A 13,505-nucleotide genomic window follows, 5' to 3' on the forward strand; every position below is an offset into this window, starting at 1 on the left:
TTCCATTATGGAAGGTCTTTATTTCTGGCTATTTTTCTTTCTTCTATTTTTTCTTTTGTTTTGCTTACATATATCAGGAACTTTGAAACTTCAACATTGCCAGGTTAAATTATTCAACAGATTCCTTGCTTCAGGTCAGATTGCTTTGTGCTCTGTGCTTTACAAGTCACCCTTGTTTGTTTTTCCTTAAATACAGTAAGTCACATTTTTTCCTTCCGAACAACTCAGCGGCTGGCTTTAACTAATGCATATTTGCTAAACAATAATTTTAAGTATTGTTACAATGTTGTGAAAAGGATCTATACTCTGCAGCAGCAGATGGCTGTTTCATCCCAAGTACCAGAATATAAATGGCAAATCTGAAGCAGCACAGTTCATATACAGCACTGAATTTCCTTTCTTATTCTTCCCTTCTTGTCATAATATCTGGGGATCAGGAGGCACACAGCCCAACTCCTTGTGGTTAAATTAGCTCAGGAGGATGCTATGAGGAGTCAATATATCATCTGATCTTTCTTAGACTGAATTGCCCCCTTGTTTTATTCCAATGGAAATACTTGGGGGGTGTGGGGGGCATTTATAATTCAATATATTGCAATAACCTCTATCTAACCAAATGTACGTGCAAAAACATGTTCATGAGTTTTAAGATGAATTCCCTTAAAGTGCTGTGAAAGAAGCAGAACAGAATAAACCAGACTGACTGAAGGGTAGAAAGAATTTTGTTTATGTTGTAAGTAACAGAAACGAAAGACTGATGTCAGTGGCAATTTAGCCAAGAGAGACAAATGAGCATTCTGGGCTTTTTTAGTATTATTATTTGTTTGTTTAATTTTTCCTTAATCGTCTAAGCAGTTAAATGAGAGCAGAACAACACATTAAAGTTAATTCTCAATTCTTCACATTTTACTAAACTTTAGCTTTCTCCTTTCAAAGATTTTTACAAAAAAAACCAAAAACTCCCCCACTCAAAAAAATCACAACTAGTTTCTTCTCATTTCCTGGCAATGATTTACTACCACAGTGCTCAAGTGCAATCTCAAGTTACTTAAATTTCATTGCTTTTACAAAATATTCTGCAGTATTTACAACTTATGAATATTGCCGTGCAGAATTAAAGCTTCATTATGCTTGGCAAGTGAATGAATGAAGTGCATTTCATGATGCATTACCCAGTCTTTGGTTGGGGGTTTTGGTTTTTGTTTTATTATGATTTCTCACAGCTTTTTAAACCTCTTGTTTCTCCTGCTTCTTCAGTTATTCAACAATTTGGTATATTCTGGAATTCAAAATGGGACTCCCAGGCTTCATTGCAAATTAATGCGATTCTATCGCATGATATGATTAAATGTTATGCCACATATTCGCATAACAAACTTCAGTAGAAGGGCATGGATTCATTTCGCACCATTTTCTAAATTTACCAGTAGGGAAGCTGAGTTCTTTAAAAGTGGGGTGGAAGCAATTGGACCTTTTGGCATGACGGACTAGAGTTGCAACAGGACCCAAGCAGATAAATGAATTACTGTGCAATTAGCCTTGGGATAAGCAGATTCTTAGGAAATCTTTTCAGTGCTGGGTTCCCCAGTACAAGGATACATGGACGTACTGTTGGCCAGACCGTCTGTGGAGTCTCCGTCCTTGGAGACATACAAAACCAATTGGACATGGGCCTGAGCAACTGCTTTGACTGCTCTGAGAAGGGGTGTTGGACTCAATGGTTTCCAGAGGTTCCTGCCAACCTCAATGTTTCTGTGATTCTGTGATCTGTACAGCTTAACAAAATGCGTGCTGTTTGAGTGTCTTTTTTTCTGCTCTGCTAATGTTGCCTTACTGGTAGTGCATTTAGCAGTATCTGTATTATTATGTCTATTATTGCTAGATTAATTCTTTTTCTAAGAGGCAGTGTCATAGGAAGTCAACATATGCTCACATTTGCTCTTGTGTATGGTGAGTCTTCAGAAAAGAGGGAAACAAAATCCCTGGCAATTTGCTGTGTTTGAGAAAATTTCAGTGCTGAATCTAGTTACTTTTTTTTTTTACCTCTTGAAAATGTGTAAATGAATCTGTTCCTCAAACAGGTCTTTCCTTATTGCCTTACCAATAGGGAGATTTCAAATTCAGTCAGTTTTTGATCATATCTCCATCAGTTTACGAATAGTATTTTATCAGATGGATGCTATGCTGAAAGATGGCCTTTTTCTACGTACGAATCCACACTCTGGGATGAATGGCCTGCATCAACAATAACTTTTTTAGAAAGAGAAGGGTTTGCTGCTGTTGTTTTTATTGGTTTTTTTTTTCTCTCTTAGTCCTCCACAATTCTGAAAAGCAACCATATAATCTGATCATTCTACTTGTTTCTTATAGAAAGCTTGAGTCAACTGGCTTAGAACCAGGAAACCATGGCTTTAAGGGGATTTTTTATTTACTATGGGAGCATTATAACTTTTTCTTTTAATTCTACACAGACAGTTTTCTGGTTTTGTTTTTTTTCTCAGCAAAGCTTGACTGTGGAACATGCCTTTTATGCTTGGATATTACCCATTCATCATTAATGTTAGACTTACTGTCTTTTCAGAGCGACATGTTGGATGTGAACCAGATCATTAAAGACCTGGCCTCCATGGTGCATGAGCAAGGAGACACAATAGGTAGGTATCGCATTTAAAGTATGGGCTTATTACGCTCCTGCACCATTCCAGTGTGATGTTGTGTGGTCCCTCATGAGCAGCTGTTTGTTGATGCTATGATTATTTTTTCCGGTGCTTTGGGCATTTTGTACATTCAGTGATGTTTTGATCTGACAAGCTGCCCTGTGCAATAGGGTTCTCACATTAAGGGTAGTTAGCATAAAATAGAATTCACAGGGAGATTAATCCACTCTCTTTTGATTAAAAAGGGAGCTGGACAATATATAACATTAACTGGAAAGGGATCCGATTCTTCCTTTCTACCTGGAACTGTAGTTAAAAAACAATAGTAGTAGCAATTATTGTTACGATTATTGATGGTGGTGGAGAAAATTAAGCAGCTTGCTTCTCCTAAATGGAATTTTCTTTCCATATTGCAGGGTGTGTATGATTAAATTTACAGTAGCCTAACATCATGATGTGCTCACATGTATAGTCTGAAGTTTCTGCCCATTAGTTGACTCCCTCTTGCTCACCAGCTACCAGTGGCTAGGAGCATGGTGGAGAAAACTTGGGAAAAGAGATGAGAGTAACCCCTAGTGTTATCTTTAAGAACAGCCCATCACTGACAACCACTGCTTTTTGTGAGCAGAGAGATAAGACACAGTAGATCAGCTCCTTTTAAATTCCTCTGACGCTTGTCTTTGTCACTGCTGTCTTCTGACGCAGCTAAGAACAATCAGACTTTTTTTCTGTATCTCTTATTTTGTGTATGTATGATAATACTGTGCAGTGCTTCGGAAGCAACTGTCTGCTTCCAAATTTGAAAGCTAATAGTCCTAAAGCCACGTTGAAGGACCTAAACTCCAAAGAAGCAAGATTTGTGGAGATATTTCTAACCTGCAACGCTCAGCTGGAGTTCTCACTGGAGCTCCTGGGAGCTGGATCAAGTCCTAAGACAGCCATATGTAGACCGTAAAAGAAGAAACTGTTCTCTGCTGTTTATTAATCACTCTGGATTTCTTTGCCAAGCTCATACCTTTGGAAGTTTCCATTAGCATAAGATAGCTCCTTTCACACTGAAATGAGCTGGCTGCATCCCACTGAGAAGCACCACTCAGGTTCACAGGTGCAGAAAAAAGTCAAGATGATATCTAAAACCAACTTTTTGGTATTTCTTTTTTTTTTTTTTATTTTTTTTTTTTTTTTAATTTATGCTTATTTGGAAACTCATTTTTGTACATGGATAACTTTGGAGCCTGATTCATCTCCTAAAAGCACATCAGATGCTAATGCCTTGAGGGACATGACAACATACATCAGCTAGCTTCAAGATCCTTGTAACTCCTTTTCTTAAGGCAATATTTATTATTTTAAGCTGTTGCCCATGCATAGAAGCGACCCCAGTATTAACGTGCCTGTGAGAAACAGTTAGACTAAGTAGGATGTCTTGTCTTTGAGCCAGCATAAGGTTTTTGTTGCTTTTATATATCTGACACGTTCTTTCTTCTTCCTGTTTCACTGCCGCAGATTTTTAATAGTTTCTTTAGGAGCATCTTTTCAGCCTGGCAGCCAGTCAAGGTATCTTTCCAACCAATTGCTGAAAGGTCCCACTGTTTATCTTTGACAGTCATATTACACAGAAGTAAGTGAGATTAAGAATCAGGCGGTAAAGGGAGTTGACCCTCCCGCCCCCCAGTGAAAATTCAAAAGCAATGATAAAAGACAATTCTCTTGGCACTTGTTTTATTTTTTTTTATACATTTCACTTACGTGCATGAAATGAAAGCGCTGTGTGTGCTTATTCGGAAAACACAGGGAAAATACATATCCACGGAATGTGAGGTGCGCCACTCGGCAAAATGCTCCCAGGTCTGTAGAGCAAACCACCCTGGTTCACCTGAGCTGGGGAGAATTAATGGCAAGAGCTTGTCTGGGCTATGCATGGCACGGGCAGAGTAACCCATACTTCTCACAAAAACCTAAAAGTAGTTTTGCTAGCGTGTGGGCCGGTTCCTTAATGAATACATCCATAACACTCCCTAGGGTAGAGAGCAATTTCTGTCACGCAAGGAGGAAATAGATGAGGGGAAATGCAGACTCGGGCTAGCATATCTCTGTTATTTTTTTGTCTTCTGCAAATAAACTCCATGCCTGTGTTCCTAGTCATGGCATCTCTTTGATATGAATATTTAACTAAGCATTATCATATCAGTGAGTCCAAGCCCTCAAACGCAAAACAAGATAGTGGCCTAGGTTACCTTTGAATCAACAGAAAGTCTTTTCAACACAATCTTACAGGAGCTCTTGGCAAAAGCATCCCTATGCAGCTTCATCACATAGGGTGCTGGTGAGGGGCAAGGGTGCAAGGAGGAGGGCACTAATAGGAGAAATAAATAATTGGCTGTGAAATCGGTGTTGGCAACATGGTTTGGGGTTCTATAACCATGGGACCCTGTTTGCAGATCAGTATCTGCTTGGGAGAGATGGGGTCCACCTCACGAGGCAGGGCAAAACTGTTTTTGCCGATAGGATGGCTGACCTCATAAGGAGGGCTTTAAACTTGGAATGATGGGGGACGGACAGGGTGACCAGCAGTCCTGTGAGGAAGCAATGAACAGGATTGCTGAATAAAGGGCACGGGGCGGTGTGGCAGGAAGGGTTCACAGGGTCATCAAAATGGGGCCTGGGCTGGGTCACCTCTAGCACTTGCATGTGGGCAGCAAGCTGCCTACAAGGCACCGTTGTGGACAAATACCCCAAACCCTCTCCAGGAACTCAGCATGCTGGGGTGCATCTCTAAAGTGCCTGCACACTAATGCACACAGTATGGGAATAAGCATGAACAGTTAGAGATCTGCGTGCAGTTGCAGGGCTATGATTTTGTTGGGATCGTTGAGACTTGGTATGGCTCCCATGACTGGAGTGTTGCATTAGAAGGATACAGGCTCTTTAGGAAGGACAGGATGGGAAGATGAGGAAGAGGAGTTGCCCTTTCTGTAAGAGAGCAGTTGGAGTGCTTGGAGCTCTGCCTGGGGATGGATGAGGAACCAATGGAGAGTTTATGTGTTAGGATTAAAAAGAGGACAGGCAAAGGGAGCATTGTACTGGGTGTCTGCTATAGGCCATCTGATCAGGAAGAACTAGTGGATGAGGCCCTCTACAGACAGATAGGAACAGCCTCATGTTCACAGGCCCTGGTCTTCATGGGGGACTTCAGCCACCCCAATATCTGTTGGAGGGACAACACAGCAGGGCATAAACAATCCAGGAGGTTCTGGAGTGCATTGATAATAACTTTGGGGAAGAGGGCCATCTCCGATGCTAAACTTTACTCTCATGGTAGCAGAAGGGTTCTTCAGCCAAAGGCATCCAAGGCAAGGATTAAGGACTTGGCACTGTGAGAAGTAAATTACGTTGGGGTTGATTGCTAGAGCAACAGTCACGTATTTCTATGCTCATAGATAGCCACTGAACTGAACTACAAGTGCCTCAACAGCTTGAAACATTCCCAGTGTTTCATACTGAACATCATTGTTTTACATGTGCAAGCTTGTTCTTCCATTTGCTGTGCTGGGATAAATAGACATAGTTCCGTGAAACTAATTTTATAACTGGTGCTGGGGAGAAGAGAATCCTTAAATCCCCAGTTCCTCTGAAGAAAGTGTCCACATCACAGCTGCCAGAATTTGTATTAGTACCTCATGAAGGCAAGTGCATATTTGTTCACCTCTGTAGGCTTCTGTTTGTGTTGTAACACAGAATAAAGATGACCTGAATAATACAGTTATTGCATTCTTTTCGCCTAAGGCAAAAGAAAATGCTGTTCTGTTTTTGTTTTAGAAGAGCTGTTTTTCCATCCTACCTGTGTATGTAACCTTACTAGTTATGCCAAAATAACATGCAATATCTACATCCCTTATCTAAACTGCTCTAATTCAACTTTCGCCACTTATATCACTGTTTGCAGCTCCATCACATTTCTCAAAGCCACAAGGAAAGACCCACGTTGTTCTGAAAACGTGTTACACTTTTAAAAGAGTCAAGTTTCTTTCTCTCTTGGACAGTTTTAGAACCAACCTTCTGCCACCGTATCTGTAACCTCCCCAACTCCCTAAAATGGGAAGAGATCCCAAGATCACATACTGGCCATCTATTTTAAGATTACAGCAGCAGAGACACAGCAACTAATTTACCAGTCCTCTACCTCTTTGTCCAGACCAAATGTATACAAATCTGTGTTTGCACAGCAAATCCCACTTGCTGGAAGAAGACCCCACTGCGTCAAGCAAAAGTCTTCCTCAGACTTTCTTTTTTTCCATTACTTATCCAGGCTTAGATCTTGGTGCTACTAACCTTTCACTTCACTCTTGAAGTCTGGGTATTTTATATTTGAAAATAATAGGGTGAAGAAACTTCATAACGTGATCTGAAGTGGATGCTCCCTAGCTTTACAAACATCACTACATGGTATCTGTCAGGCTAGAGCCCACAGACCTGCCAAGATAAATATAAACATGGCAGCTGGTGCTTTCCTTCAGTCTCGAAGAACTTCCTGACCGTGTCAATATATTCAGTCCGCAAGTAATGCTGGTGTTCACTGACGTACCACATTGTCACTTATTGCTTAATGATAATAATAATAATAAACCTCCTTCAAAGTAAAATGTATTTGCATGAATGCAAATGTATTGCTTATTTTAGAAGCTTTTGAATGTGGGGAGGTTTTTTTTAGGTTTAGGGGTTTTTGGTTGGGTTTTTTTGCCTGTGAAATCAGCTCCGTTTTGTTGCCTGTTTTATCACTGTTGCCTTTCTGACCTGAAGTCTGGTTTAACACATTGTCACGGAGGCTCACACAATCAAATTAAACAGGTGTTAAACTCAACAAAATTCATTCTTCAATCAAAATCGTTCAGAACTCCGACAACATTACTAAACCACAGGTTTAATGATGTAAGGGGAAATTAATACCACACAACAGACTTAAGAATTCTTAAGCTTTAGAAATGATAACCCAAAATCCGCATATCACTCACCTAAAAGATGAGGGCTCTCAACCTGCAGGAGTTACCTTGGGCAGCATCCTGACCCAAGGGGAGAGTCCCGACTGCAGACCCGCTGCTCCGAGGAGGACCGACTCAATTTGCCCCCATCAGGGCTCCGTTTATACAGAGTATATACGTTTCTACTATATACATATAGTCAAATCTGATCTCTGGTCAAACAAGGTCATAGTAGTCCACACTGGCCGAGGGCCAACTCTTCCTTAATCCTCGACCAAAGTGTGTACCTCGCGGTAATAACCCGACTCCACCATCCGAGCTGGGCGGCTCGACCCCCAAACCGCGGCTTCTAGGGTTTTTGTCTCTTTTCACTGGCCGAGAAGTTTTGCTCTCAATCAGGGCGGCTGTACCTGCCGCACACGTAGACAGTGTCAAGGGTCAAGAGGGTCCATTAGCACCCTTCCACACGTGTCCTCCTCCAGTCTGACTGCCTGAATGGCACAGCCAAGAGTCTGTTGTCAGATACGCTAACGCAAACCGAGCTGGGAAAGCATTCAACTGGATCCTTAACTAAACTCTCCTGAGTTATGTGTCTCGGTTGGGACATCTGCAGAAAATGAACACATCTTGAGAATGGTCCCTGAATACCTGAATGTAGCAGCTTTAATATCTACGTTCAGTTGAATGTGGTCTGCAAAGTCTCTCATTTGGTTAAATTTCCTAAGTGATCTCAGAGGAGGCTATTATGTGAATGGGTACATTTATGTTCTTATTGGTTCCTGATGAATTGGGAAATCTTCTCTTGGCTCTCTTGCTTTCAGCCGCTTGTTGAGACACGGAGTTGCGTGTCAGTACAGAGCACAGCCCATGCAGGAAGGGTACACTGGGGTATTTCTGAATCAGCGATAATCTATTCCACTTCCCACTCGCTTCTCAAGAAAGCTCCAATTTCTTTGTGCAGCCTAGGTATATGCCCTGTCATCAGTTTGTTGTTCTGTTATCTAAGTCTAACGAAGCTTTATTGTAAACCACCCCAGCTGCTGAAATTGCATAGTGTTACTGCCCTGAATTGCCTTGTAGGCAACAATTTTAAGGTCACAGAGTTTTGTACACCACTGACCTTGCTCTCCCTGTTTATCTGGACTGCAGCAGTGGTGGCCTCCACTAAGACTTTTCACACGTCCTTGGCTTTGGACAGCACTGAAGAGTCTGTAAGGTGCTCGGTTTCATGTTAGGCACAGGCTGATGACCACTGCTACAACTGAATTGTTGGAGTCAGGCATGGACTACCATGATCTCTGACCAACTCATTTTACTCGAGATAATAGGCAACACAAAAAATGAATGAGCTTTTGTGCTTCTTTTCTGTTTCTGCTCTCTGTGAGTATGAGTTTTTGTGTCCACCCTTGTTGTATGTGCACTTTTACATTTAGCTCTAGTGCTGACAGCGCTGGTAAGACAGCACATGCTGGTTTATAAGGAAAAGAAAAATGGGTGACTCTGCACTTGCAAATTTACTAACGCCTGAAGATTTGTCTGCTGTTCTGTGTTTGACCCTCGTAATGTGATTGGACTGGTATACTTGCAGTTAATGAGCCAGCTAATTTTGTACAAGAAACAAGGCTCTTCCTTTTATGAGGTTTATTGCCACCAGTAGGATTCTTCGCACACCAATTTATCTGAAGTGATTTTTGGGAAGTTGGAACTGCCGTCCTCTCAATTTCTGGTAATGCTGCAGTTGAGCAGTAAATGTTGTAAAGGCAGAGGCTGCCCAGGTGGTTGGTTTATTTCTGCTGGGAGGTGTTATACTCTGCCACAGAGAGACTGTGTTTGGGAGGCCATGGCTTGAGTGGGATAAGTAAATCAAACGAGCCATGTAAAGCAAAAGGGGTCAAGCAAGTTGTAAATATCAGTGACTTTACTTTGTAGGTAAAATATATGACCTTTCCAAGGCAGTAAGCAGAAATAAAGTATATTTATTTCTATGAATCAACACCCCCATCATCCTCATTTATTCCTGTGACAAACTCAGATCGACGCTTCTTTCATCAGTTGACTGAGCTATAGGACTCGATAGCTTATGCGCTCAGCTGCGTGATGGAAGGCGAGTGTTGTGTTAATTGCAGACAAAAGTGGACTTCTGAAAAATGCTGCCTGCAAATGAAATTAAGGCATTTATCCAAACTGTGTCAATTCATGAGCTGGATTTGGAAAAACAGATATAATTATTTTGATCTTTTCTTTCTTTTTTGTCATTTTAAAGAAACATATCTTATTGCGGTTTGAAATAATATTTTCTTTAACTTGGATGTCTTAAAACTCAACACTAAAAAAAAGTGTTGAGTTTACATGACGCGGAAGAAGAAAGAGTGTGCTACAGACAAGTAGCTGGAACTTCCCAATCAAAGCTAGATTGAGTGCTGTTTTACTCTTTAAATTACTTTCAGAGATTATTTTGAAAAAAAAAAAATCTGACATGCTCATAAATTTCTGCACAAAAAATGTCCTGTTAAAATACTTTTTTCATCAGAAAAAGAAGGAAATAGAAAAAATAAAAGTGCATCAGGTCTATTGCTATGATATAATACCCTCCCATGTGCAAATTTTGTGGGATTAAAACTAGAGCCTTGGATTACCCAAAGCCATATGAGAGCATCGTATGGGAACTGTGGATTCCTCAGATAGATAGCTGAAAGTGTACACCAGGCAATGAGGGCAGAGGCCATACCATGCACCCTCAGGAAACTCTTCATATGCTGACTCTTCTCCTGCGGTAAATATCAGTAGTTTGAGACCACTTGTCTCTTTTAGAAAGAATGGTAAATTGCTTTGCATCTGCTAAAGTGGTAATATTTCTGCACTCTGCCATTTAGCACAGAGCAAATGATATGAGGTACCTTATTCTCTGGTAGGATGCGCTATTTTTCAATAGATATACATAGGACAATGTTTGAATTTTAAATCCCTGGAAGATGTATCCTGGCAGGCATGGCAAACCTCTGGCAGGGCAATACCATTTTTCAGCGCATACATATGTAGCAGATACTTGACATTTCCAAGATGCATTTCAAGGACAGTATAAATCACTCAGGAGCTGAAGTGTTGTAAATTTATGCTGGTGTTCGGCCATTGCCTTATAGCCGCTTTTATTCATACAGACTAGGGCTTTGGGCTGTTGGCCGAAGAAAACCAGCAGGAAGAGCTGGTTATGACATTTTTGGGTAGTTTAGTCTTTCCAGGCCTGCCTGGAAAATTAGGGTAGAGTGGTTGCTCAGTGCCTCAATCCTTACCTCTGAGGGTCGTGGTGTGTTACCGTGTGGAAGAATTAGAGCTCTGCTACAATCAAATAGAAAGCTAGGTTCTAGCTGCCTTTTGTTGGAAGCAATAACCATGGCTTCTGATGACTCATGGAGCTGCAAACTGTATTTCATTGCACCAATCTAAGCCAGTATGACCCATTTAGCCTTAGTTTAGCATACAGGCCAGATTATTTTATAAATCCTCTCGTGTGCAGAATTTATAACTTGACATTGAAGTTTGCAAATGACTAACCCTAAGCCATTTTAAACTTCATTCCGGAAGAACTGCCATAGTTTTCCTTCCCTTAACATCCACAGTTGTGCCTGTAGAGAGCCTGAGGGTCTTTTGTTCATGGAATGACACTCACTTAAAACTCTCCAAGTAAATGACAATTAGAATGGGCAAAATTCATTTTCACGCTGAAAGCAATTTCACTCCAAACTTGGCTTTTAATTAGGAAAGAAACCTTTATACATTACAAAAATACTCCTTTTTTTTTTTATTGTGGTTCTCAGTATGTTATATTGATTATTTTTAGCCAGAAGTTGTAAAAAAGAGGGTTAAGCTTATTAAAGTGCTAAAAATAAAAAGCATACTATGAAACCTGAAGGGGCCCATTTTGGTTACTGCCAAGTTTTAAAACGCTAGTTTTAAAATTCTCATTCACAAGCTCACTTCCCTGTCTTTCAAGTGGTTTTGCTGAAAATGCTGCCTTGTGAAACCAGTCCATTGTTGCCGCTATAAAGACTCGGTCATACGGGTGATTCCTTGATACGTTAGGACAAAAACCCCACTCCAGCCACTGTCACGCCAGTAATTTCACGTATAAGACTCCTGTTGGTCATTAGCAGGGCTTGATCTCAGAAGACAGGTAAATAGATAAGGTTGAAAGACACCTCTTGGGGTCATCATGATTTCTGTCTCTGTGTGACAAGTGTGTCATAAAATCATATCAAATTGCATCTAAAAGCTGGTTAGCTCTGTCGCCTTCACTACTCCTATTGAAAGGATGTGTTTTAGCTGGAAAATTAGAAATCTTTTCCTAATTCCTTGGTGCATTTGTTTGCAACCACCATCTGCTTTGGTGCAGCCCTGTCCCTCAGTTTAATAAAATGGCGATCACATCATCTTAAGGCTTTGGTTTGTTTTCAAACTGTACCATAAATTTGTCATCACAGACTGAGGACAGAAAATTGTTGTGGGATTCAGGCTCTTTGGAAAATCCCAGACCCAGGGCTGGGTTATCCCACCTATTTGGGAACAAAGTCACTGTCCCTTCTTACCAAAGCCAAAGAGAAAGGAAAAGGCAGACCCCTCCAGCAGGTTTTTTCAGTCTACCTAGGATCCTACTGCCCCTCTGGAAATACTTGCCTCTCCATCCCCAAGCAAGGTACCTTGGCAAGGAGCCTGAAAGTGAGCAAGGTGAAGCTGTGAAGCATCACTAGCATCCAGCAAAGATGCACTGAAATAGCTGTGACACATTCATCATTGACTTATTAACATCATTGACTTATGTTCACTTCCTTGTGATTTGACCCAAATTCTCTTTCGTTCCCTTGCTTTCCTGTGTTAATGAGCAGAAATATGTAGTTAAATTGTGATACATATTTATGTCTCGGTTTTATAGAGTTTTAGAGCTGTTTTGATGGTTTCTTGATTGTTTTAGTTTTTCCCTGTGTCTCAGGATTACAAGTTGCTTCAAACAATTTTTTAAATGGGAAGTTTGTTTATTCCAAGGCTGGTATTCCCCCGTTAGGAGAATAAATGAGCAGAAACAGTGCCACCAGGGTCCAGCCTCCTCCTATAACATCACATCAACTCATATAGGACATGTAGCACACGTCCATCCTACTTGTGAAAGCCTGTGCTGGGAAAAAAGTAGATGATATTTGCAAAACACAGTGCATAACATATGATTAGCCCATTCCATGCAGCGCTAAGGGGGCATTCACAGTGTTTAATTTTATCTAACAAAGGCAAATCTCCTTAGGCCCCCCCTGCAGACAGCAGAAAGCGCTAGGTTCCTCTGGAGGGCCATTTAACGAAGCTAAATTAAGCTCCTTCTGTGATTTCCCCCTGCCCCAAGAGGAGCACAGACAGATTACTCTTGTTTTAGTAGGATATCTTTCATAAATTTCTCCTATGTAGCTCTTCTATGCCGAACTGATTCATTTTCTGAGGACAATCAGCCTTTAAGAAGCATTGAGTAGCGAAGGGTGTCTGCATTAAGGTCCTGGGAAACATCAGATACATGAGCAAGTCCTGTTACTTTGATTAGGCAGTTGTCAAGGTGTTCAGCACACTCCCCCCCCCTTCTAAATTTCCCAAATCCCCCCATCCCTTCCAAATCCCATCACAAAGTAGCTTAAAACATGGAGGTGCTTTCCTACGTAAAGTTGTATTTTGTAACCCAAAACCATGGTCAGACTTTGTGCTTCTAAAATGAACAGGTGTCCCAACAGGATATATTCTTAGTTTTGGTTCAGTTTTTTACCTGATTTTTTCTTCTTTTCTCCCCATCCTAACATGTGTCACAGCTTGGCTGTAGGAAAGCTATGGCATGTTAGAG

At 41.0% G+C, this 13,505-nt stretch overlaps 1 protein-coding gene across 4 annotated transcripts in view; it reads left to right on the forward strand.

Moving 5' to 3' along the window:
* Positions 1-13,505, forward strand: part of TSNARE1 (t-SNARE domain containing 1) — a 487,146-nt gene that overhangs the window by 285,189 nt on the left and 188,452 nt on the right. For all 4 annotated transcript variants that reach the window (XM_050891624.1, XM_050891627.1, XM_050891625.1 and 1 more), the window contains exon 9: positions 2,582-2,654. In XM_050891624.1, coding sequence (XP_050747581.1) covers positions 2,582-2,654 — 73 coding nt within the window. The remainder of the gene's footprint in view (positions 1-2,581; positions 2,655-13,505) is intronic.

Source organism: Gymnogyps californianus, chromosome 2 (assembly GCF_018139145.2).
Source record: "Gymnogyps californianus isolate 813 chromosome 2, ASM1813914v2, whole genome shotgun sequence".
Lineage (NCBI taxonomy): Eukaryota > Metazoa > Chordata > Aves > Accipitriformes > Cathartidae > Gymnogyps > Gymnogyps californianus.